Source organism: Rhipicephalus microplus, unplaced genomic scaffold, assembly GCF_043290135.1.
Source record: "Rhipicephalus microplus isolate Deutch F79 unplaced genomic scaffold, USDA_Rmic scaffold_14, whole genome shotgun sequence".
NCBI classification, from domain to species: Eukaryota; Metazoa; Arthropoda; class Arachnida; order Ixodida; family Ixodidae; genus Rhipicephalus; species Rhipicephalus microplus.
Window position 1 is genome coordinate 33,844,505 of NW_027464587.1, and position 26,021 is coordinate 33,870,525.

The 26,021-nt window shown below is 43.3% G+C and overlaps 2 protein-coding genes across 10 annotated transcripts in view; one reads left to right on the forward strand and one right to left on the reverse strand.

The window, feature by feature from the left end:
• Positions 1 to 20,030, forward strand: part of LOC119181418 (Mitotic spindle organizing protein 1) — a 41,758-nt gene extending 21,728 nt beyond the window's left edge. For 2 of the 4 annotated variants that reach the window (XM_037432656.2, XM_037432657.2), the window contains exon 4: positions 19,886 to 20,030. The gene's annotated coding sequence lies outside the window, so the exon portion shown is untranslated. Of the gene's footprint in view, positions 1 to 449; positions 573 to 19,885 lie in introns of those variants that run through there. The other 2 variants (XM_075882959.1, XM_075882961.1) reach the window with 2 other exon arrangements.
• LOC119181417 (myb-related protein B) overlaps positions 14,224 to 26,021 on the reverse strand; it is a 239,557-nt gene continuing 227,759 nt past the window's right edge. For 5 of the 6 annotated variants that reach the window (XM_075882958.1, XM_075882957.1, XM_075882954.1 and 2 more), the window contains 4 exons: positions 24,155 to 24,271; positions 23,993 to 24,073; positions 20,121 to 20,263; positions 14,224 to 14,363 (listed from right to left, as the gene is read on the reverse strand). In XM_075882958.1, coding sequence (XP_075739073.1) covers positions 20,150 to 20,263; positions 23,993 to 24,073; positions 24,155 to 24,271 — 312 coding nt within the window. In that variant the 3' untranslated portion in view covers positions 14,224 to 14,363; positions 20,121 to 20,149. The remainder of the gene's footprint in view (positions 14,364 to 20,120; positions 20,264 to 23,992; positions 24,074 to 24,154; positions 24,272 to 26,021) is intronic. The other variant, XM_075882956.1, reaches the window with a different exon arrangement.

The following is a 26,021-nucleotide window of genomic DNA, read 5'->3' on the forward strand; positions in this document are numbered from 1 at the left end:
GTTCTTTCATCGTAGGATACATTGACGCTGCTAGATGCATGTTCACTTTTGCGCATTCGTTTCATCGACTCGGTCACACCTTGTGGTTTACCCAAGCTCCAAGCCGCACCAGTCAGCACTTGCTTTTTGCAAATTAAAGTATCAAGACGACCGGTCACACCCACGACTTCAGCGCGCTCGCATTTTAATCGACAGGAACTGTATGGAACATGTACCGCTCCTGCAAAACAAAGCGTCGTCTTTGGATGGGAAAACAGCTAGAGAGAGCACACCACGGTGCGAGTATGTACTGCACCGTAAAAAGCTCGAATATATCTATGTTTGTATATATCAATAGCACAATTCATTTGAAGCCGGCACACTCGTCGGCTCCAAATGATTGGAGCCGGCGAGGATTTGGAGCCGGCACACTCGCCGACATGCAGCAATTGTTTCTTCTGTTGCTGCAGGTTGCTGGCGCTGTTGCATCTACGTACAGTTGCAGTTTGGACGGAGGGCCAGCGATCGCACACGCTCGCGACGTGCCTTCTTCGACAGGATCACCATGGATAGCGCCAGCGGCCGGTGGAACAGGGACACTTCGACGATTATCAGCGCCAAGCCACATAGAAATGCGACTATCAACGAGGACAGCCATCACATCGCCATGGGCTGACGACAACCACGCGACACGGATGAACCGTATTTAATCAAGCGTCACGTTGGCTACGTGGGATTTGGAGCCGGCACACTCGCCAACATGCAGCTAACGTTTCTTCTGTTGCTGCAGGTTGCTGGCGCTGTTGCATCTACGTGCAGTTGCAGTTTGGACGGAGGGCCACCGTTCGCACACGCTCGCGACGTGCCTTCTTTGACAGGATCACCATGGATAGCGCCAGCGGCCGGTGGAACAGGGACACTTCCGACGATTATCAGCGCCAAGCCACATAGAAATGCGACTATCAACGAGGACAGCCATCACATCGCCATGGGCCGACGACAACCACGCGACACGGATGAACCGTATTTAATCAAGCGTCACGTTGGCTACGTGGGATTTGGAGCCGGCACACTCGCCGACATGCAGCTAACGTTTCTTCTGTTGCTGCAGGTTAGTGATAATTGCCCAATTACGATTTGTAGATTATTGTGTGCATTGCCGGCTCCATGTCCCACAAGTGATGTATCTGTTCGCCAAACGCAAAAGCTGATGATGTATCGTAGCAACCGCTTTCGTTTTTTCACGCATAAGGTTCTGTACCTTGCATTATTGTTAATACTTTCCGGTGATGTTGAGTTGAATCCCGATCCGCTAAATGCCCAAGAGTTCAAACTGCTTAAAACCTTACAAACTGGTCAGGCTACAATTTTGAGTAAGTTAGAAGCCATCAACACCAGATTGGCAAAACACGAAGAAATGATGGCAGAAATTAACAGTAAATTACGTACGACTGAAGGTCAAATTACTACGCTCAAAGAACAATTAAGCGACCAAGAAAACACCATTAGGACAATAGCAAAAGAAGTTAAGCAGCTGCATGACAAGGGCGTCGACTCGGAAAATAGAAGCCGGAGAAACAACCTGGTCTTTTTTTGGGGTCAGCGATTCTGAATCAGAAACGTGGGAACAGTCTGAACTACTGCTCAAAAACATTTGCAAAGAAAACTTGAATTTAGAATTGCAGTCAGTGGAAAGAGTGCATCGTATAGGTCGTTATAATATATAAAAAAACAGGCCTATCATCGTCAACTTTGCCTCCTACAAAGAAAAGTCCCGTGTTCTTTCCGAAGCTAAGAAATTCAAGGGAACGACGTACAGTGTCGAGCAAGATTATGCACCTGAAACGAGACATATTCGGAAAAGACTTTGGGAATACGTAAAAACCAACAACATGAACGAAAAACATCGAGCTAGGTTGAACTTTGATAAGTTAATTGTGGATGGTAAAACATATAGGTGGGACAAAGAAAAGGAAGAAGTCGTTCAAATTATAAAAAAATGACCCTTGCCAGAAAAAAGGGGGGCGTCAAGTACAACATCTGATAACACAGACCGTGAACTGCAGAAGCGTTGTCAATAAAGCTGATGAACTCGCGGCTCTTATCGATTCTGTAAAAGCTGATCTAGTATTCGGAACTGAATCATGGCTGGACCCTTCTAATAGAGATAGCGAGGTGTTTCCCAGCGACTTTGCTGCTTATCGAAAAGATAGATCCCGCACAGGTGGGGGCGTTTTGCTTTTAGTTCGTCGTTCTTTAAATTCATCTGATATAGGTCATCAGGAAGTAGAATCCGTGTGGTGCAATATTACTATGCGAGACAATTCCTCGTTTGTAGCAGGTACTTTCTATCGGTCTCCAAACGTCCGTAATCGCGTTAAAGCTTTTGCATTAAATTGTTTTGGAAGCTTCTTGTCACATGTTCATTTTGGCGGGAGACTAACTTGCCTGACTTATCTTGGCGTGACGGAACTTGTGAGATGACAGCGGGGGGGAACCTTAAACCTTGAGATGAAGCACATTGTAGATTCTTGCGGGTTAATCCAATGTGTTGATGCTCCAACACGAGGCAATAGTACATTGGACCTTGTTTTTTTGCAACTCGCCAAATATGGTGAATTCAGTAAATGTCGTACCAGGAATAAGTGACCACCATGCTGTCGTCGCCATTGCCCAAACGAAAAATGAAAAACAAACGAAACAGGAGGGGAGAACGGTATACCTCTATGACAAAGGTAGATTACGCTAGCATATCAAGGAAGCTTCTCGATCATCTGCCGCTTTTTGAATGTCTCTCAGATGACTGTGACGTACAAGAATTATGGGTTAAGTTTAAACAAAAAATCAAAGAGCTTACTGAAACCTACATACCCAGTATCAAAAGCGGTCAACTTAGAAAGCGAAACAAACCTTGGATGACTGCTCGTATCTTAAAAATAGTAAGGAAAAGAAGGCGCATATATTTAAAATATAAAAGGACTAAATGCCATCGGCACTTTGAAAGCCTGAATGATGTGACTCGAGAGTTTAAGCTCAATATAAAGGAAGCTAAGCGGCACTATTTTGAAAAACTTGAAAACAAAATAAAAACTAATTCAAAGGCGTTCTGGCAATACACGAAAGGCTATGGAGCAGACCACTCGGGAATCACCAAAATTGTCTTCAATAATGAGGAGTTATTAGACGACACTGAGAAAGCTACCTATTTAAACAACTACTTCCTTTCTGTATACTTGCCAAAATATAGCTCTAGTGCTTCGCAATGCACAAGTTCCGTGCCGAAAATGCAATCAGTAGAGTTAAGTGTGAATGGAATTAGGGCATTACTAAACAAACTTACCGATAATAAGGCGATTGGACCGGACAGAATCTCACCTCGAGTCTTAAAGCAGTGTGCTGAGTCAATTTCTCTTTACCTGCACGTAATCTACACAAAGTCTTTGTCCTCCGGTGCCCTCCCAGACGACTGGAAAATTGCACATACAGTTCCTATTCATAAAAGTGGGTCCAAGAAAGACGTAACCAACTATAGAACTATTTCACTTGCGTCCATACCCTGCAAGTTATTAGAGCATATTCTGTATAAAGAAATAATGGCACATTCATCAACAAACAACTTGCTGGCGTCTCAACATGGTTTTCGTAAGGGCTTATCTTGTACAACACAATTAATTGAATTTAACCATGATTTAGTATCTGAAATAGACAATAGCAGACAAATAGATTGCCTTTTCCTGGACTTCCAAAAAGCTTTCGACACTGTGTCGCACTCTTTTCTTTTAAGTAAGCTTGCTGCGCTAAACATTGACCACGAAGTTCTGGTGTGGATAGATAATTACCTTTCAGGCTGGCAACAGTGTGTAGTATTAAATGGCGAAAAATCAAGTTTTGTAAACATCACTTCAGGGGTGCCACAGGGCTCAGTCCTAAGGCCACTTTTATTTTTAATATATATAAATGACATTTGCTCAGGAATTGATTCTAATATACGGTTGTTTGCAGATGACTGTGTCTTGTACAGAAAAATTAGAAATGAGAGCGATGTTGCCCTGCTCCAAAGCGACTTATCGCGCATCGAAGAATGGTGTTCAAGGTGGAAAATGACATTAAATGCCAATAAATGCATTTATGTTACTTTCAAGCGTAAAAAAACCAAGTTAGCTTCAGAGTATGTAATCTGTAATAGTATAGTAACACAAATACCGCATTATAAATATTTAGGTGTAACTTTTTCCGCCGACTGTTCATGGAATGCACACGTTGATTCAGTTGTTGCGAAGGCCGCCAAGTCACTCAATTTTATACAGCGCAGCCTGACACAAGCGCCGGCATGTTTGAAATCAACGGCGTATTCAACATACATTCGCCCTATGCTTGATACGCCTGTGCCGTGTGGGACCCCTGGCAAAGTACTTTAAGTTACAAACTTGAAAAAATACAAAATAGAGCTGCAAGGTTTGTCCTAAGCCGGTACTCAAGAAATGACTGTTGCACCAACATGAAAAATGAACTAGGGTGGGAATTACTCTCATCGCGTCGAAAAAAACTGCGGCTAAAGCTCCTGTACCAAATATTTCATGGTAAAACCGGCATTCGAAAAGAAAAGTACCTTCACATTCCTCATTATATCTCTTCGCGAAATGATCATTGTTTCAAGATTTTAGAGTACCGTACCAGATCTAATTTGTATGCTAATTCGTTTTTTGTTCGTTCCATTAGAGAATGGAATCACTTATCAAATGAACAAGTGTGCTGTATTAATGAAGATGTGTTTTTCTTGACATTGTAACCCCCCTGCTGCAGCGCCTTTGGGCTAAGCGGGATAATCATTGAATAAAAAATAAAGAACGAAAGCGATGTGCATATCCCCCTGTTTGAAGAAGCTGATTTGATCATACGAATAAGTCCGTGTGTGTTATTTCAGGCAAAGTAAGCCCAAAGTCGCAGCTACATGTATTGTAGTCATATGTATATTGGTTTTGGGACTTACTGAAACATACTGCCCAACTACACAGCCCTCAGGGTTGCAAGACATTCTATGTCGACTTGCACAACATTTCGCATCAGCCCATACGTCTCCTTTATGCAGGGACACGAAAAATAAATATGTGAAACGGAATGTGATTTGTGAACATCACATTATGTTGAAAAATTATTGGTTGGAGTTATGGTATCAATGCAAAAAACGGAAACCCCGCCGAGGGTGGTTGTTCAATGAGATAACAAAGTTAATTTGCACGCATACAACGGAATCTGCTCGCCTAGTGCATTATCAACCGGAAATCATTGGGAAAGGAATTGATTCCTTGTTGGACTTGATAGTTATAGTTGATAGTTATATCCCCAATGAATGAACATGATTATCATTTCGGACACCGACACTGCACCACGAAATCCACATGATAGGGCTGTGGATTTCGTGCCGCAAACAGCCACATGATTTTATTGCAGCACTACCTTGAAAAAAAAGGGGGGGAAAGTAAAACATTTGAATATGGGAATTCAAACTGACGACCTGCGTGACGACCGCTTTCCAAACTGCACGTTGTAGGGAAGCACGTGCTCCGAGTTACCCTTTCCCTTTCACGGCAGCCTAGTTGCGAGGACTTGTCTGTCTCTTCAAGAAACGAGTCCCTCTTGCGAAGGGTGGTGTCACCCCACGGCCGGCATGCGCCATTCTCCTTTCCAGGCTCAAAGAACGGGTTTCTCCTCCCACAGCGAGTAAACGTACTTTCATCAGGGAGAAGGAAACCGAATGGTGGAGAAAACAACTGTGCCAACGGCTGGACACTCTTTAGCACCAGCGACGAAACAGCAAAGACACTGGAACCCCCTGCGAGCCAAGGACGACAACGACCAGAGTGCAAGCCTCTACCCTTGAATGTAAACATTTGACAGAAGTCTGTCCGGTTGGGTATGAAACTGGGAGATGATTTAGACTCCAACCAAAAGTTTCGAAGAAACCCTACGTTTTGAAACCGACTTGGTTCCTTCCTGTGGAGACTACGTAGCAGCAGCGTCTTCAAAGCACTCGCGGGGTGGATAATGACCCCCCTCTCTCTCTCGTTTTGCCGTAGAGCGTAGTCCATGTGTATACTTGGGGGGAAGGGTTCCGAGAGAGCGGTCGATGTTATGGGCTGTCTTCTGTATGTGCCACCACTCGAGTAATAACCTTCTCCTCCAGTTCGGCTCGCTTTCAAAGATGGCCGTTGCTTTGAAATTTATCCCATGATCCAACGTCTCAGCATGTTTGGAGACTGCGCTGCACTCTTCGTAGAACTTCCGCACAGCGTTGGCGTGTTGCTTCAGTCGTTCCGGTAGGTTTTTCATCTTGCCGATATACGAAGAGGGGCACTCGGTGCACGGAATTTCGTAAACGACACTGAGGGTCCTGTCCATTGTTGGTCGGTTTTTCGGGCGAGGGAGGAGGCGGCCCAGCGTACACGAAGGCACGTGCGTGATGTGAACCCCTTCATTCTTGAAGATCTGCGCCAACATCTTGCTGGTTCCCTGAACGTATAAAACCGGTGAGCGTTTCTGGGGGCTGCCAGTTACGGTTGATTAGGGTTTTCGTATCCTTTATTGCTCTGTGCGGCGGGTGGCGGCTCGAGTGAAATTTTTCGGATATCAGTGCCGACAGAGCTCGATATTTTAACTTCGAGTGTACATACTCATATAAGCTGACGAAGAGGGGACGAGCACCGTTAACGCAAACGCCCGAAGCTTGGATGGATACGTGTGTTTCTGGCGTTTTTGTGCCCAGTGAAGGAGTTTCTGTATGTATGAGGGGATGTTGCAGTGAATACCCCCCTCCTCCCCTCCTCAGACATGAGCTTTTGATTCTTTATTATATCTCCTTCATTATAGCTTGAGGATCAAGTGCTGCTCTTTAGCGTCACTCTACAATTTCTCTGCAGTAGAATTTTGTTCTGGAGCTGTTTTATCTCCCCTTAAAAAACGCGAAGCTTTTTTTTTTTTTGTAAGAGCTGCAGTGTTATGCAACTGCAGTGTCACATTTTCAACAACTTCTTCAAGTTGAATACATATAACAACAGGAGTGAATACAGCAATTACCCACTGGGCCTCGCTCATGGCCGCTTTTTTTGCAGCAAGAACAAGTATTGCACAGTTCAGACATACTGGTTTTACTAGCTGTACTACAAAAAACTGGATAAAAGGCATGAATGCAAGAAAAGGCAGGTCTCTGTGTATTGCCCAAACGATGTTAACTACCTTTGTAGTAGCAAGGTAACCTTTTAACTAACACAATAAGAAACTAAAAACAAAATATTAAGAGTCGATCGCCTATTTATTCTCAACGAATAGTTCACGGTGTGTTTTTTCCCTGTTCATGCACCGCTCCAGTGGTATCAACAAGCACAAGGATGTGTATGACTGAACTTAGCAGGTGTTCTGGAAATGTGTCAAGCCCAGGTGGACATAGAAGTGTGGCGGCTTGGACTAGTTGGTATGACATGACGATAGTTATAGCGGGAGAACAGAACGACGACACAGAGACAAGAAGGACATGTGTCCGCTCGCATCCTTCGTGTCTCTGTGTCATTCTGTTCCCGCGCTATAACTATCTCCAGGTGACAACTTGTGGGTTGCAGCCCAGTCCACTTGTAACAATTCGACCAGAAGTGCCTCTAACATAGGTGATCGCCGTCTTTGGGCTTCCAGTCATCTCAAGGACACAAATGTTCAACAGCACACCCCGACGTGTTTTGAAATTTGGGTCCTCAAGTAACCTGTTAGGAAAAAAAAGAACTGCCTTGAGATATGTGAAGACAGGGTTTGGGATGTCAACAAGTGTTCCGGTATATGGATAAGTTTTCATCAAGCTTGAAATGTGCTACTCACATAAAAACATTACCCCAGAGCACCCTCTCGCTTGATTTATGTTGCCTTGAGAAAACCACAATGTGTTTATTACAACGTCCAGACCACCACAATGCCGGAAAACATTTGAAACGTCTTTGCGGCTACAGTGCACCGCCATGGCAACATGGCGGTGCACGGCTTCACCTGAGGGGAGCCTCTTCCTCCTCTCCAGCAAATATTACTTTCACCTTCTTGGTTAACACCCCCACTGCGCATGTGCCTCCCCTCCACTCTGTTGCCTTGCAATGCCAACGCAGGCAGCGTCTGTTAGCGAGTTTTTTGATTGAAAAAACTGACCAGTACTCATGCTGCACAACTGCTCACTAGCTACCCTCTATAATAGGCACAGGATCTTCACCTCCAAGGTAGTGCTGGTTGGAGATTTCTCCTGTGCGTTGTTGAACTATAAAAATTCGCAACGTGCGTGCTAACTAAAAGCAGACTGCAGGTCTCTGTGTCCAGTCGGAGTCTTCTGTCCCTCACTGCCTATTAGCAGCGATTTTTCATGTTCTAGTACGAAACACCAGTCCATCACTGTGTGCTTTGTGTCTCACCAGGTTGCTCTCCTGCGCAACGCTGCGATGAGCGCCAGCGTCGTCACCAGCGCAAGTGTTAGCATCCGCTGCTTCGCATTACACATGGTTCTCTTAAAGGGGTACTGACACAAAAACTTCGGCCTTGTGTTTTTCTGCTGCAATGTGTTGCTGTGGGCTTGTTAGTCATGACACAACACATCGTTTGCTATAGCATGCAACAGATAATTTCTTACAGGGTCCTCATTATCAATCAGTTTCAGTTTGAGAGAGCCCCAAAAACTGGGTGCAACTGTTGCCACCTAGCGTGTGTAGCTTATGACCACGTCAGCACACAGAACTGCGACACACTTCCACATGGTCCGCATCAAGAATTACTTTCGAATAGTAAACGGGACTGGAATGTCACCAAATACAAAACTTTCTAAGCGTGCGCAACGGCCATGCACTCGCAACCAGCTGCCGAGAAATATAGACTTCGGGAACTAACGCGGCAAAAGAAAAATGGCGGCTATGATGTCATAACGTTTGATTGACTGCAGTGTGGTGATGGGAGGTAAATAGGGGGTCCCCAAATGGTCCTCTTCTAGGGTGTCAATGGCACAATGGAGACGAGAGCTTGCACAAACTTTAAAATTAAATTAAAACACCTTCCAAGCTATATTCACTGTTGGTATTTTGCAAAAGATATAAGAATGTTCACGGGTATCGACCCCACGGGCTATCTCGACCGCGAAATTTTGTGTGAAATTTAGTGTTCCGGACTTTTTCTTTTTGGTCGTCGTTTTTTTAGTTCTCTTCCTTTTTTTTTCTCATCATTAGAGCGGCTTGAAACATTCCTTTTATAAAACTCTGCAATTCTGCAAATTCTAGGATTTTTGAGGTTCAAGAATGATTGCAGGACTTTCCAGGGGCCCTGATAAGACACCCTTCACTTTCCAGGGACATGTCAAGCCTGCTATGATGAACTGCTTTCATAGTGTTGCTCTATTCAACTAAGATGATAATTTCCTGTGAATGTTGAAGCAGGTAACGACAAAGCATTTTTAAAATTCTTTTTAGTGTTGCTCTATTCAACTAAGGTGGTAATTTCTTGTGAATGTTGAAACAGGCAAGGACTAAGCATTTTTTAACTTTTTATTTTCGTAAGCAAAAGCATACTGTAGGTAAGTGACACATGAAAATATTGTATAAACTACTCTACCATATATTTTCATGCTCCCTGATATATCTCTAACCAATAGCAAAGAAAGGCCTCTTATGTACAGAATAAAATTAATAATTATACAATTATTAGTTATAATAGCACTGCTGCCAACACCAGGACAAATGTTTCTTTGGCGCATATCCTAGCAAGCTCTTTTAATGGCTTTACTCAAAACACTGCATTGGTCGCTGCCTGGCAGTGAACTCTCACAGTTGCTAAACTAAATGATGACAGATTAAGGTAACAACATCTACGACTGCAAGCATGTTGGTAGACAGGTAATAAATGCTCTAATTAAATGCAGGAAAAAAATATTACAGTGGCACATGTGAACATTGTTACTTTCATCCTGATACAGAAGAAACAAAGAAGTTCTAATCTGCTGGTGGCACATGCTCAAACCATGCTGCTCAAACAAGCAGTGCGTTGCAGTTCAGCATATATCCTCTCTCCTTTGCACTAACCTTGCATTTCTTCAGGGCAGCAAAATGCTGCACATTTGCAATTCCCTAAAGTGCAAAAGTAAATCACAATGCATGTCATAAAATCTACACACCATCTAAAAACTAAAGCTCCGTGCGTTCAGGTTTTTATTTATTTATGAAGTGGCGATCGGGAGAGCAATTGATGGTAGCTTAATGCTGAATAGAACTGTTGCAATTGAAACTCAGAAGGGCTAAATAGTAACTACATACTGCACTTCATAGCAGGTTAAAACTTTTGTAATACCAGATCACACCACAGGCCACCACTGCCAGTTTCCCAAACGGTCTTGGCCAATAAGATAACATACACTAACCTTTGATATTGTAGCGCACAGAGGCAAAGTTCTTTGCAAAACTCCAGCCCGTATAAAGAATTGAGACTCAAATAAAATGGCGTGAGAACACATAATGAGACAAGTTCAAAATGAACCTTTCACCAAGCTAGAATACAAGAATAATGCATAATGACCGTGCTATGGTATACTGTGCCACCTTGTTTTCTAAAGCCTCTCATAACTAATGATACGAATAAGTGTTTTGAAAACTATGAGGGCATTTATCTCTCCATGTGCTGAGGAAGCCAAACGATCCATAAGGGGCACACATATTTGAGGCCATGAAATTTGTTCTGTACGGGAATCACAAATAATTGAATCTGGTTGATTCAAAGCATATGTGCTCTTGTGCACTTCTTTGTGCAAACAATAATTACAAAAAAGGAAAGAACCTGACAGACAATATTTACAGGACAAAGACTAAACAACTGTTCCCAAAATGGAGCATCGTGGTGCATCTTCCAATTGCTGCCTACAACTAAAAAGTTTTCATTAACTCTGTTAAATCCTGAGAATAGGTACTTGGTTAACAATCCCAATATGATGCGTCTGCTTATGGAGTGATTGCTTGAAAAAAAAAACTGATGTAAATGTCCAGAGAAAAACAGGTGTGCAACAAAAAAAGTTTGTTGGAGCAGTGGAGGTAGTTGCATATTACTAAAACTGGTCGGTCAAGGAACACTTCTACAAATGAGGACAGCATTGCACCTAGAGAAATGCAAGCTCCACAGTGGCAATTGCGTATGCATCAGCATCAGTGCCCCTGTCACACATGGCAACTTAAGTGCACTTTAAGGGAGTGCACTTCCCCAATAGTGCCATTCGTTTGCTGTCACACAGGGACACGTAGTGACACTCGCAGAAAAGCGCACTCGTCAGCAAGTGTATTTACGAAACTAATTGAATATTTCAAAATTTTCTGACTTTTCAAGGTTTTCCATGATGATTTAAAGTGAATGCCATGACTGGTACATCCACTTGGAAAGCTCTGCACATTTGCAAATGATCCCTTGATCGGTGAAAAAAAAAAATGCATATGTCGCTACAGTGTTCACGAACCAAACAATTTCTGCTTTTGTGACACATTTCTTGACTAGAAGACCATTTTAAGATACATTCCCATCAGGCACTATGGCCACCGGCTTAGCAGGCACACTTTCAGCACTTGTGCTCGGCACAGCTTGTAAGTACACATTCACTTCACTCGTTGCAGTCACAGAACATGGTAAGTTAGGTCCAGCAGTAAAAAACAAACAGACGTATGTGTGGGAAGAACTTTGCGACAAGCTCACAGCAGCTAAGTTCACAGTGCGACCAGAGAGAACAGTGATGATGAGCAAGAAAGTCTAGTGGTATGCTGCGCACTGAGCCTTACTTGTGTTGTTCAGCACTGCTCCAATCCATAACGCATACTCGGCTATTTCTGTATTGACCCAATCAGAGGTAAATGAACACTTCTTTGCGGCTAGTTCGCAAGAATGGCCATATGGCTACGCCCAGGCAGCTAAGAATGCGAATTGAATTGGATCTTATTGGACCCAGATTATCATATTTATTTTACTACTGATTTATGTCCCCGGCTACGTTACGCCCTTCAAAAATACTATATGTTTCAGTAAAAAAAAAAAGAATAAGCACACTTCCAATTCTGTGCACTCTGCCCACACAACGCCCAAGAATGTCCAAGAAACGGAAGTCGTACAGCGAGACATCCCCCCCCCCCCCCCCCCCTTTTTTTTACTCTATGGGCACACACATGTTTGCCTTTTAGTATTTCTCTGGGCTCTGACACTAGGGGCGCAATGCAAGTTTTTTGGCACTTGTAATGAAAGGTTGCATTCAAAGTGCTGACGAACTTGCGGCGGCATAGAGAAGGAATTTGTCAGGTCGCAACAATCGGTAGAGCAGTAGCATGGCTGTACGAGGAGGCAACATCTTCCTTGATTCCGTACATGCCGGCGTGCTCCTTTCATTTACATACTCTTCTATGGACACAATGCTTAAGAGTGATCACAAATTCAATAACACCACCTCAAAAAACTGAAATTGTATTTTTCACTGTAGTTACTCCGTGCTACCCTTAAAATGCAAATGATCAGCAATAGTTGTGCAGCTGAGGATGCTTACCATAGCATCGCCAATGAATAAGCTTGGCATGGCCCAACAAGCCTCAACTGATGGCACTTACAGCCTAACCAGAAGGCTTTCAAGCCAAGCTCATACCATGGCAACTTCTCAAGCTTTGACCAATGGTAGTGATTATTTTCACAATGGTCACACAGACCGCAAACAGTTTCCATAACTTTGCCTGGTTTTTCGGAAATTCAAGACATGTCCCTGACTTCACCCAGCCTTGGTCAAAGAAGTTGCTCGGGAATCATTATCCGAAGCACAGTTCATTGAATTTTTCAGTATTGTTTTCATTATTTAGAACATTCTTGTGCATCAGAGCATGGTATACTACTATTATTGAGCAGTTTCCAGCTGTGCAATGCCACAGCTGCCAGGCTTGTATTTTAAGTTTACGTTAGCAGTAAAACTTCATTACTGCCTGAAATAACAAATATCTGTTTTGCTACTTGAGCTATCCCTTCCAAAGTGCACTTCCCTGTCGCGTGCTATTCTGGGAGCATAAGTGCACTTGCTTAAAATGACACTGAACCTGCCAGTGTGACCGGGTATAAAAATGTCCATGCATGGTTAAAACAACTTAACAGCTCACAGCTGTATCCACGTGGCTGAGCTTTGCTGAAAATCATCGTTAATGAGAATAAAACATTGGTGCTGCTATCAAAAGAAAGTTATGACACATGCAGTGACAAACTTTCATGAGCAAAAAAGGTGCAATTCAAAGTTGACAAATTCTGGAGCAGCACTTCTCTGGTGCCTCAGTTGGACTGAGGGCTTGGTGTGTTAGTCAAACCTCAACGCAACAAATTTTCGATTATGACAAAGTAAATGAGCAATTATGTCGCTATTCATACAGAGGGTAAGTAAAATAAATTTACAATGAAGTTATACATTTAACAAAGCCATTTCCCCATCAGATGCCACTATGTATGCTGTAATGAAAAAATAAAAATAGGTTGGAGGGGGGGGGGGGGGGGGGGGGCAGAACTCGGAGAAACATGAAAGCGTGGGATGAAAAATGCGTCAACAAAAGGTGTTGTCAATTGGACTTGTCTTCATAAAAGTTGCAATAGCAGTGTCACTAACTTGTGACCGCAAGACAGGTATATAGAAAAGCGGGTGAGTCACTCCGGCTGGAAGTGCCTCTGCTGATGTCACCCACATGGGAGAGCAGATTCATTAAAGCACAAAAGCCTTGAAGAAGACAAGTCCACTTGTTAAAACGTCATTTCCTCCCTGTTAACAAATGTTCAATAAAGTTCTAATGTGGGTTTCAATAAACTATTGTGCAAATGGGCTATGTGCAAACAGGGCGAGGTCTAGTCGTTGAGGTGACACAAACAATAAACCCGAAGGAATGTCAACAGAGTTTACAAAATAATTAACATTCCTGTGATCTAAAGCCAAGACGAATGCTAATAAGTTTCATAGGATGGGACAAGTCCTGTACCCATGCATAAAAAGGAGCTCCAAAAAAATCCATCAAGAAGGATTGTCCTTAATTAACAGCTTGCCATGGTCAGTGCTATAATCGTGTATGTAAAAACAAAGAGCAGTGGTGCATGGGTACAAATAAAATCCTGCTTCTTCATAAAAGACTAAAATGCCATAACTTCATAAAAGACTAAAATGCCATAAAAGGGTAGCATGCAGGCTGCCATGCCAGGCGGTTTGTGACGCAATATAAAATTCCTCGGACAGAGTGCTAAAAGTAGTGTTGGACGCCTCCAAAGGGGTCCTGATTGTGACCGTAATTCTGTGGGTGGTGCTGGGGATAGAAGAGCGGGTGCGTCACTCCAGCAGAAAGGACCTGCACAGATAGAGCCACACATCATCAATGGAGATTTACTGAAGCACACAAGCTAAACATAGTGCTCCAAACAAAGTGTGGAGTAAGTGACAAACCTCACTGCTCTTGCACTCATGGATATAATTACACAACTTGGGGAATGGCCCTTAAATCATCCTATTAGAAAGCCATGCTGATAGCAATACCTTGGGTGCAAAAAAATTCAAATAGCGTAACTGAATCCAATATTAGAATATTTTACTAATGGTGTGAACAAAATTTTGCACATAAAAAAAAGATGCTATTTCCTCAACCTCTCCAGCTATTTCCACTTCTATAGAGGCCCAACTGATATGGCAGGCAAGGGCATGCTCCTATGAAGTTCCTCATCTGCACCGTGGATTGCCCTCCTTGTACTCCATGGCTGAAAGCGGTTTCAGTGGTAGTTGTTGGCACTGGCGTATATAGCAGTGGGAAAGGTCATGTGCTTTCCACACATGGCTTTCAGTGCACTTTCACAAACCTGGTGCACGACATGGCCAAACAAAAGCAATTCTATTTGCACAGTAAGTCATTGACAGCGCGCTATCTGCTGCTTGAAAACAAAATTGTGACGTGGGTGACACAATGTGGAAGTATTTGTAGAACTTTGCTTATGTTGAAATTTTCCCTGGTCTATAAAACTTTGAGTTAACGAAGTATTACTGTACTATGTTCTTTTGAAGATTCACCTTTCAGGCTGCAGATCGAACCGGCTACATCCGATAAAAGAGAACCGCGCATGGCTAGAACCTGAACATAAAGACAACCATTGAGTACAACAATGAACACCACAAAGATATGCTTGCATTAGGTTAACCCTTTGACGGTTACAATGTACCATTGCATGTATACTTAAACTGTCTGCCTTTTTCTCTTGCTTGGCATGTGCTGCCACACTTCGTAAATAGACGGAATTTTTTTCATGCGCCGATATCTCTCTGCAGTTTTCTTTTCTTCTTCTTTCCACAGGAATGTTCTGGCTTGCGTATTCAAGAGCCTTGTTTCACTTCTCGCTCCCCAACGCTGTCCTGCTTGTGACTCTCTCGTTTATCGCTCCCCATGCGCGGTATTAAATTACGCAAACAATGCAGCCATGGTTGCATTTTCTGCTTTCAGGACACAAAAAATTAACTCCATCAAGTTGATGGTAAGACGAAGGCTTATTATAGCTTTTTCACTCGTTTTGAAAGAGCACACAACCATGCAGTTTCCTTCAGTGCGCTAACTCACGCAATCAGTTTAGCCTATGGAAGTGCATGTCGGCTGCTGACAGAGAAGTTGGCACTCACCAATGCTAAAGCAAATAGAAAACAAAGATGCTACATCCATACCTTCCAACCTAGGAACATGAAAATAGGAGGGTTATATATAGAAAATTACAGTGACTGACACATTTGTGACCCACTCCTACCATCTAATGCAATTGCGAAAGCAGGACGTTTCAGAGCCTACATTTTGGACATCTTCAGCCATTTTCCAAACGATGGCAGTTGTTCTCGTGCATCTGCACGTGTACCACTTCGCGTCCTCGCACTTTGAGAACATTTTCTGAAACACTTGTCCTGCAAGATCACAAACGCTTAGCAACAAGAAGTTGTGTTCCTCAAGCAATCCCTTGAATAGGCATTCTACGCAAATCGCACTGTCTCCACAGCTTTTTTTGGAAAAAAACTCCCTATGTTGCCCTACCTTTCCCCAGGCTGAACATAGTTATTATGCTTGTGTGAAGCGATGTGCATCTTCATTTTGGCTTTGCCACCGTGTGAAATGCTTACATTACAAGCACACATAGTACAGAATCTGTACTTGTCCACAAAGCACAGAAGCTCAGCAGTGTAGAAGCCCAGAGACACTTGCAAGTACTTCTTTGCTTTTGACTCAACCATAGAACAAACAACTGACGCCTAGGCAGGTGGCGTAAGCCTAGTGTGCGAAATGCAGGGGCCAAGACAGACAGATAAAAAAGTTGTATCTTTTCCCTTGCCTACACCAAGATGCATGGTACTATAGTGCCTTGAGTGTACTTAGCAGTACTCGGTATGATTACAATTAACTACAAGTTTAGTGGCGTGTGCTCCTCCGCAGCACCGCAACTGTTGCAGCAGAAAAAGCTGACGTACACGCATGATAAAAAAAAAAAAAAACACCGTCTTTGTTGTAGTGGTCACTTTTCGGGAGATTTTAGATAGCATATGTACAATCAGGAGACTAGGTCGAAATTCATGAGAGTAGGCAGGTATGTACATTTGTGCCAACACCACTCAGCGACAGAAATATAAAAAAAAAGGTGCCACCAGTGTGTTGGGTACAACAAACCACTCTATGTGGAGCCATGCTTCAAAGACTATCACACACTGAAATGTTTATCGAGTTCGAGCAAGAACATTTTTTGCCAGAAAAATGGTATAGTATGCTTATTTTTGTATGTCTGTGAGCTAATGCATAATACACAATGCATAATTTTTATTTAGTGCAAGTAACAAAAACGCCGACCAAAGTGAAATACACAAAAATTAAAAAGACGTTTCGGCTCCCCACGCGGGAGCCTTGTTCATAGTGACTGCAAATGGCGCAGTGTGCTCTTCTTATGCACGTTTCATCACGTGTTGCAGACATCGCGCATACACAGGGGCGAGTGTCAAAATATTTCTGTTCGACGTATGTGCAGTAGTTTGAATGGTCAGAGATTCCATGTGCAATCGTGGTAACAACTTTCCGTGGCAATGATGGAGGCTTTATCCCAGTCGATAGCGTGCCCAGTAGACGCAACATGTTCTCCGAGGGCATTAGAAGCTACTTTCTTGTTCTTGATGTCGTTAAAATGTTCCCGGAGCCTTTTCTTATAATTGCCCGTTTTGCCAATGTATCCGTATTCACAGCCTTTGCAAGGAATTTCATACACTAGACCGGGAAAGTCATGTCTGTCCAACTTATCTTTGACATCTGTGAGACGGCCTCTGAGCTTTCGTGTCGAAACGTGAGCCTATGCACTATGTTTGTCCCCGACCAGGCGGGATTCCATCGGACTCTTGACTATAGAAACCTTCGCAAAGCATATGGCCACTCCTTCATCCTGTACTATGTTTGTCCCCGACCAGATGGGATTCCGTCGGACTCTTGACAATAATTTTTATTTATTGAAGGTAACATAAGCGCCCTTTCTTTTTTAAGATTTTGCTTGATGTTATTCACGCATAAAGTAGTATACGTATGTAACAACACAATAGGTTTTTGTCATGTTTGGTTCAGTCCAAAATTGTTCAACAATTTTTCCGTAAATTTGTCAGAAGAATTTATTTCAGAGACAAAAAAAATGAGATTTCACAAGGAGAGCAAAAGAAACAATAGTCAAAGGTGGCAAAAACATGCAGCTCATTGTGTGTGCTCTGTAGAAAAAAAGGGCAATCTCTGTCCCTTTCCACCGAGTTTTCCAGAGGGAGCCTTTTAATGGATGAAGCAATTTGGGACCGTCGGTGTTCGTTTCCCAGTCCTTCAACTAGAGGAATAATGCCCAGCGTTGCTTTTGCCCATAGTGAAACACGAAATAAACATGCGTATGGCCCGCAAAACCTCCATAGGAAATAGACTCCACCATTGTTTTGTAAAGGCGATGACACTACATCTATGGTGTACTACATAGGGGCAGTGTGCCATCTTCACAGCGAACCAATGGGAGAGTGATGGTCGCTTTTGCGATGACGCCACCAATAGGGCGCTGCGATCGAACGGTGCGCCAAGCTAGCGTGATTTAAATTTGCATTGAGGACCTTTCTGCGGTTTTTGAGTAAACTAGTTCCATCACACAATTGAAATTAAAAGTATCTGCAATGTTAAAACACATTCAACACATATGAATGCATTAACAAGATAAATAATGCTGCCTCTGCGTAGTCTGAAATCCCACAATTATTGTTTTGATTTTAAAAAGCACAAAAAAGTACATCACTATTCATTTGATTTATATGTACCACTGTCTACCTATCATACTAACTTGAAGTCATGCAACGAAAAAACGAGGAGGTGCTGAAAGTTAACGTTATCGTCGGGTGAGTTCCACAACCACCACTTATTTGCATGAGCTAGGTGAGTAATAGCCACAATGTTTAAAAAATAATAACGCTCAGTGATGAATACTGTTCCACTTCTATATACATTTTACTCATCAAAGAGATGCCAAAGTCTAGGAACGTAACTATAAATTCTCTGCAAAGTACTCACGGTGATGGATATAGTTTATGTAAGTGTAAATACTACTTAAATCCTGTTGGTCTGCAAAAAATACTATGCATCAAGATTTTGCAAATACCGAATATTCAATATACAGACTTTCGCTGACGCATCAAGAGAAACAGATGACGGCAAAGCGCAGTGTGTTACGGCACTGCTGGCTGTCATTGCAAAAAGAGCCATGCTCTTGACGCCACACTGCCTCATTCCAGTACACCATACTGCATCTCCTTCTCCGATGTTTAGCGGTTGGCAATGGCAATGCCACTTCTGTTTCCTGCTCGACTGAAACTAGCTGGCAACTTTCGAACTTGTTTCCCAAAATCTTGTCACTGAAACATCAACTGGTGATATCAAATTTGTTAGCATTGCCCTAAAAATGAATAATTATCAAATTACAGAGTTTCATGCTGATGCGGCAGTTGCATCATCCACGTCGCAGTTTTGTTTTCATGCAACAACAATAGTGCGCTGGTACGAGGCATTAAGTTACTGCTAGAGATGAGCAGGAGGGCACATGCATTCTATGTGTGCCCATAACAGCTGTATTGAGCAGCATTTCATTTTTTTTCCCCCTTCCTAGGAATAATATGCGGGAGTACACAAGCTGTGCACTACATTCTTCTTGGCTATATTTTTCAGGAAACTCATTTCTGTAATTTAACATTAAAATATAAAAATATTTTGATAAATTCACACCCAAAATTGCTATTCACAGAATAAATTCTTTAACGATTAAAGTGAGTTGTTTTGATGTGTTTGAATATACAAACACAATGAACTTTGATATATTACATTCTGAAATACTCAGTGTTCTGAAATTTGTAAAAACTGAATTTTTTTTTTTACATTAGGCCAATGAAGTTTATTTCGGAGGTGACCTTCGAAACATTCTGAGCTGATCACCTCAACCATTAATGCTGAGACTAGTGAATGTGAGTCATAGTATCAAGAGCTGTAATGACCCACTGCCAGCCGCATGAATGAAAGGCATAGGGTACAGCTCAGTGTAATTGTTGCCCGAAAGTTCCCATGCGTACCATGGTCACCGGTGTGGTGGCCTTTTGGCAACACGCTTTCAAATAAATTCTCGTCTAACTGAAAAATGAACGTCACGTGCATGTTCAGTGAAAATGTCTTGTGTTTGCTGCAAACATTCTTTCCAGTTGCCAGTGTTGATAAATGCGTGGAGCATCACTTCTTCTCCGCAAGAAAAATTGTTACAGAGAGGAACGGTTCGCACGCCTTGATCTTTTTTTTCCATGTCTTTGCAGTAAGCTGGAAGACCTGAGAAATGGCCAGTCCGAATTTCTACATTGACTGACTTCAGGGTACCCAAACCAAGGCATCACGAAACTTCTCTATGTATTGCACTTTGTACACACATCACAATAAATTTTCTGCGAGTGCAAAAGTGAAGACGGACCATTTTTTTTGCCAGAGGTGCGGCACACAAGGCATGCAGTGTGGTGCCATGCAAAGTGCCACAACATGCAGTGGTGCACGTACCGCTGAGGAAGGGATTGTGCACGACGCGTTCAGAGGTTCAGTGAGCGTGGCTTGAGGCTGCTCATCATCCACTGGCGGGCCTGCTGCGTCAGCTCCAACTGGTCCCGCGTCTTTCCGCACACCAGGGCACTGAACTTGTCCAACTGGCGTGGCAAAAAGGCACGGGTTACCGCCTCCTCTTCCACGCACTTTTTTTTTTTGCCAGCCATGGCTCTAAGGCACTCTTCTGGTGGTCTTGCTGACCACAGGAAGAAAGTTTACGCAGCAAGGCTTGTTCAGCAATCTTTGTTCCTTAAGCACCAAGGAGCCACGCATGCTGGCGTATGCCAGTGGCTACACTCCTCTCGGTGCAACAGAACGCTAAGAGCCACTCTCATATAATGACTGCATAAGTGAAACCGCATGTCCCACCTGACAACAATCACGCTTAAATAAACCCAATCAGAGCTCATGGTTTTAACACCCTCTTGCATGAGTGTGGCAGCAGTGCAATGAAGACAAACATGCCCTGAAAGAGTTTGATGCACAGTAGTGTGTTTCATGCAGTGCTTATGGTAAAACAATATGCACAAGACCACTGATTTAATTAAATGGGCATTGATGAAAAGCCCCATGTTAAGAAAGCCCCAGCCTTGCATACTTTCATTACTTGTACCTACTACTCTTCTCTGTAGCATAATGCACCACTTTCTAGGTAAACTTATTGAATGTGTGCTCACACTGGTGAGTTTAACAGCACGAACACAAAGCACACCCCACACAGAAAAGAAATTAAACATATGAGCGCTCATAATTTTAATTCAGAGGTTTGTACTAGCTAGGCCCATAGAGTTTCATACAATTAATACCTAGAGAGGAATCTGGTGCTGTGATCGTGCACCTTCATGAGAATTATGGGAAGTATAGGCTTCGGATTGGATGGGGTTAGCTAGCAAACTGTCAACAGACTTTTTTCTATGGTTTTAGTTTCATTCTTCACGCAGCAAGGTTGGTTGGCTGCGGTGAAAAACATTGAAGCAGCGCCTTTGTTGTTCAAGGAGGCTGAAGACCACTAGGCTTGAAGTTTGCTGCAACGTTGAAGCTTCACGAGTCGTATTTGACAGTTTGAATGAAGCAACGTCCATTTACCGCTGCGATTAGATGTAGCGTCTCATGCCAGTGCAGGATATTACATCAAGTTTATGTTTTTTTTTCAGGAGTGCGTCTTGCCTAAACTCGTTTTAAATCGACTGCAAAACAACGACGAATCTAAGTAGACGCACCATCACGCTTCGCTGACTAGACTTCACAAGAAACCAGAGGTTTCTTGGAGGCCGACCACTTGGACAGACTCACCTAGCATCGCAGAATACGAAAAGATAAGTATTACTGTACTGTTATTTCCATAAAAACATAATTCGTACTTTCGAGAGAAAAAGCAAGCATATTTGTTTTAAAGCATTAAAAAATAATTCATTAAATCTTGATGCCAAATTTAGAACGCAATGGCAGAGCGATGCATACCCTGATGCTGAATTTGCCCAGGTTTCACTTTTGCTGCCTCATCACACAAACTTTTTACAATAAAGTTTGCGCAAAAATAAATGAAGCAAGCTTCAATTAAATACAAGTTCATATTGCTTTGTTTTACACTTGGAAAATAAGCGTCGCGAATCTCAAGAATGTAATCTATCCGAAGCGGATCCCAAGCCTTCCCATACTTCCCATGGGGGTACAAGCGTTGCTGAAGGAGCCTGCACAGACACTAGCACCAGATTCCCCTCTAGGTATTATTGTATGAAACTCTATGGCTAGGCCCAAATGAAGTTTTATTGAAAACATGTTATGTTTTAAAATTTACTGTAATTAGAACACGTAACCCAGAATAACAAATTTAAATACAGCAGTATTCTTTCAAATATTCACACCAGCCTAATTATTTTCATGGGCACATTGCCACGGCCAAACCGATCAGTCATAAAATATGGGCCGTTGCAAAACAAAGGAACGTATAATCGAAGTTTCACTGTACATTTTAGTGCCAAAACACAAGTGTACTTTTCTTGAGGAACTAAACAGTGCGCTTGCAGCCGCACACTGGTCTACTATGTCATAGGTGCCATGTTTACTTTGAGAAAATAGATCTGCTGAGAAGGTGGTGTGGTCTAAGAATTGGAAAAAAAATCGCGCTACTTTGTGATGTGTTTGCACTTAGTTGATGATCACTTAGAGCTTAATTAAGCTTTAGCTGCAAGCGGATTACTTAGTGCAGATTATGTAGGATTACAGTCATTGTGAACACTGCAGATGCGCGTCTGCAGGTGACTCGCAAGAACTTCAGTTTATCAAATGAGAACTAACATCCCCTATACTTTCCCTGGTGTCCGTTAGTTTTTATTATGTGTAACAAAGAAAACAAGCCCTTAAATTTACAGAAACTTCAGTTAGAGTGTTATCAGTACTTCGGGCCTTGTGAAAAAAGTCCATCATGGGACGACTCATTGTACTCGCGATCAAGCATGATGTACTTCGAAACACTGGGCCTGAGGCTATGGATACTACAACTGAGCTTACTGTTTGTTAGAAGCCGTAGCTAGGTCCAACTCTGCTCACAGCGCCAATTGGCGAGACGAATCCTCACGAATCCGAACTTTGCTCACAAGAACATTGTGCTAGCAGATGTGCAAAAGCGAAGAAGCCGCAATGGGCTTTGTCGCAAGCAGCAAATCGCACTGCTTGCTGGCTTCTTGGAACCGTGAATGGGCATTTTAGGCATCTGCGGTCGACCGCCTGACAAAGTTTTTCACGCAGTGACGACTTTCAGCACCAAAGAAGCAGCGAGCAATGTAACTGCCTCAAAACTCAAGACCAATTTTTTATTGCTAAATTTATTGTTCATCACTATTAACAGTTATTCATTTTCTGTAAATTTGAATAATTTCAATAGTAAAATTCTAGTGCAAATCAAATGAACTAACAAACCCTGCTCAAAAAGTTTTGAAATTTCGAATATTTGCACACCCCCATCGGCAAGCTTTGTTTCGGCAATTTTTCAAATACTATTCTTATTTTATGAACAGTTGAACATATCAGACAATTGTGTGGGCTTTTTGGTGACCCCATCAACATGAAAATGTCAATTGTAGATAAAATTTTATTTCGCTTCAGAAAGAGTACTTTTTCAGTTGGCGTTTTCAAAGCGCTGACAGGCACCACACTAGGCAAGGACTCCTGTTTCATGTAAAGTCATAAATGATGTGGGTTTTGCCCTCCCGACATATACTCAGGTTCCCGAAGAGAGATACTTTTAAAGCTTCCAACATCTGAACAACATGTTCTTGCGAGGGATAAGACAGTTGTATTTTTATTTGCTTCTGTGAGGCAAGTGTGAATGCGCATAGTATAGAGCATTGCCGAGCCTAGGTGAAAATACTAGAGCTCGTTGAGACTCACAGTTGAAGAAATAGTTTTCAGTCAATATACACAGTACATGAGACATGAAAGCTTTGGCGATACTTTTTAAGAACATTTCTTAAACATAAAATATTCATTTCATACCTTTTCAATAAATCAAATATGTCCCAATCAAGCAAAACGAGCACCAACATTTTTGCATTGTGCTTCAAGGGTAGGTAGCAAGAAGGCTTATTTCATCTAAGCACGGCACGTGTACTGGCAACGCTACACACAGCTGCTAACAGTCTGTACGACAATTTCCTGCCCACGGTGCCGCTAAAAACCTTTTCATAATCTGTTAAACAGTCGATATATCATGTTCATGCTACCACTAAAAAAAACAATAAAAAACACAACTGGATCATAACATTGGATTGGTGCATGGGTGCAGTGCATGTAACTAGGGAGCAGGCAGCATGCAGTGCAGCAAGTGCTACCTGGCGGAGCCTCCGAGACGAAGGCGTGCTTTCCGTGTGCTGGATGCGAAAGGTGAGCAGATCGTGCTGGACCGGCTTGGGCTGTAGCACACAACAGAGAACAGCTCACTGGAAGCACCCTCCCCGCTAGTAACCCATCCAGGCTGCTGCTGGCTGCCTCACCTTGGGCCGAGTAGACAAAGAGTGTGGGTTTGGAAGGGGCACGTCGGCCAGGGCCTCCCGGATGATGGACGGGGGCGAGAAGAGCACCGACGAGTCGCCACCCAGCAGGCTCTTGCTCTGCACGTCATTAAAATGATGCTTAGTATATCAAAAGAGGACTTGATTTACTTCCTTATATCTTGTCATGTGCAGTGATACAGCGAGCAATGGAAAGGAAAATGGTAGGTGTAACCTTAAGAGACAAGAGAGCAGAATGGTTCAGGAAACAAACGGGGGTTAAGGTTATCATAATTAAAATCAAGAAGAAATGAATAAACATGGGCCGGGCATGTAGAGCGTAGGCAGGAACAGCAGGAACAGAATGAACAAACAATGACGGCGATGAGGACGGTGAGGTGTTACACCAGCCTTTTGCAACTCTTCACATACTATATTACGGATAAGTTCACGTAGGGAGTCATTGCTGGTTCCAGTGGCGGTGAAAATGTCACTGACTTGCCTGTCGCATTGGTTGGATCGCTTCTGCAGCATTTCTTCCATTGTGACAGCCTCAGACAAGAACTTCGCGACTGTCTTCAAAGAGCTTCGCACGAGACCGGCAAAAAGCTGGTCCTTAACACTGTGCATCAAGTGACGCAACTTTTTGTCCTCTGTCATTCTTGAATCAACCCATTAGAAGATGCGCGTCATGTCTTCGACGTACGTGGTCACAGTTTCGTTTGGCAACTGGACACGGGCCAGAATAGCTCATTCAGCTCGTTCTTGGCCATCAGCGCTAGGATAGGTCTGCAAAAGTCTACGAGAGAATTCGAGCTACGTCGTCAGCAGCTCCTCTCGATTTTGATACCACGTACGTGCCCAGTCTCTGAGATAGAAACAGACAGACCCAGTTTCGCCGCGTCGTCCTACTGATTCAAGGTGGCTACGCGCTCGAAGTCCACCAACCAGTCCTTAACGTCCTCGCGCTCCGTGCCATGAAACGTTGCCGGTGCCCAGGGCTTTCCAACGTATAGCGGTTCGATGTCGTGCTTCCCGTGCCGGTTGGCAAGGTTAGCACTAAAGCACTGGTCATATTCGTCGACGTGGTGGGAGCAGTATCGTGGACTTCAGGAGGCAATCCCCTGATTCGGAGGCTGGTCCGATGCAGGGGAGTGTTGACTCATTTCACGTTGGCCTCATTTCACGGCTACCAGGCGGGGGGGGGGGGGGGGGGGGGGGGGGGGTCCTGCAGCATTTGTGAGCCTACCCCGCACCTCCACCAGTTTGTCACGATGAATCACAAGTACTAGAAAGTTTATTAAACCACTGAGTAGCTAGCTCCAGGACGACACTTCAGTCGTGGCTGGCTCTCGAGCAGACTAGAAGCACGCAATCTTCTTTTTTCCTCCAAATTGAGAGCCACTCTTGCTGTCGGCCCACTACATGTGGGTGGCATTGTCCCTTGCCGTCGACCCACTATGTGTGGGTGGCATTGTCCCTTGCCGTCGACCCACAACATGCGGGTGGCAATATGAAGTAAAACATGTTCTTACAAGGAATAACTGACTAGATTCCCAGAGAAGGCATTGATAATTGATATGTGGGATTCAACGTCTCAAAACCACCATATGATTACGAGAAATGCCGTAGTGAAGGGCTCCGGAAATTTCGACCACCTGGAATTCTTTAACGTGCACCCAAATCTGAGCACACGGGCCTACAGCATTTCCGCCTCCTTCGAAAATGCAGTCACCGCAGCCGGGATTCGACGCTGCGACCAGCGGGTCACTAACCGAGTACCTTGGCCACTAAACCACCACGGCGAGGGGCGTTTCCTGCGGCTAGGGCATTCTGTCTATACACCAATAACCCCCTATAATGTCCTGTA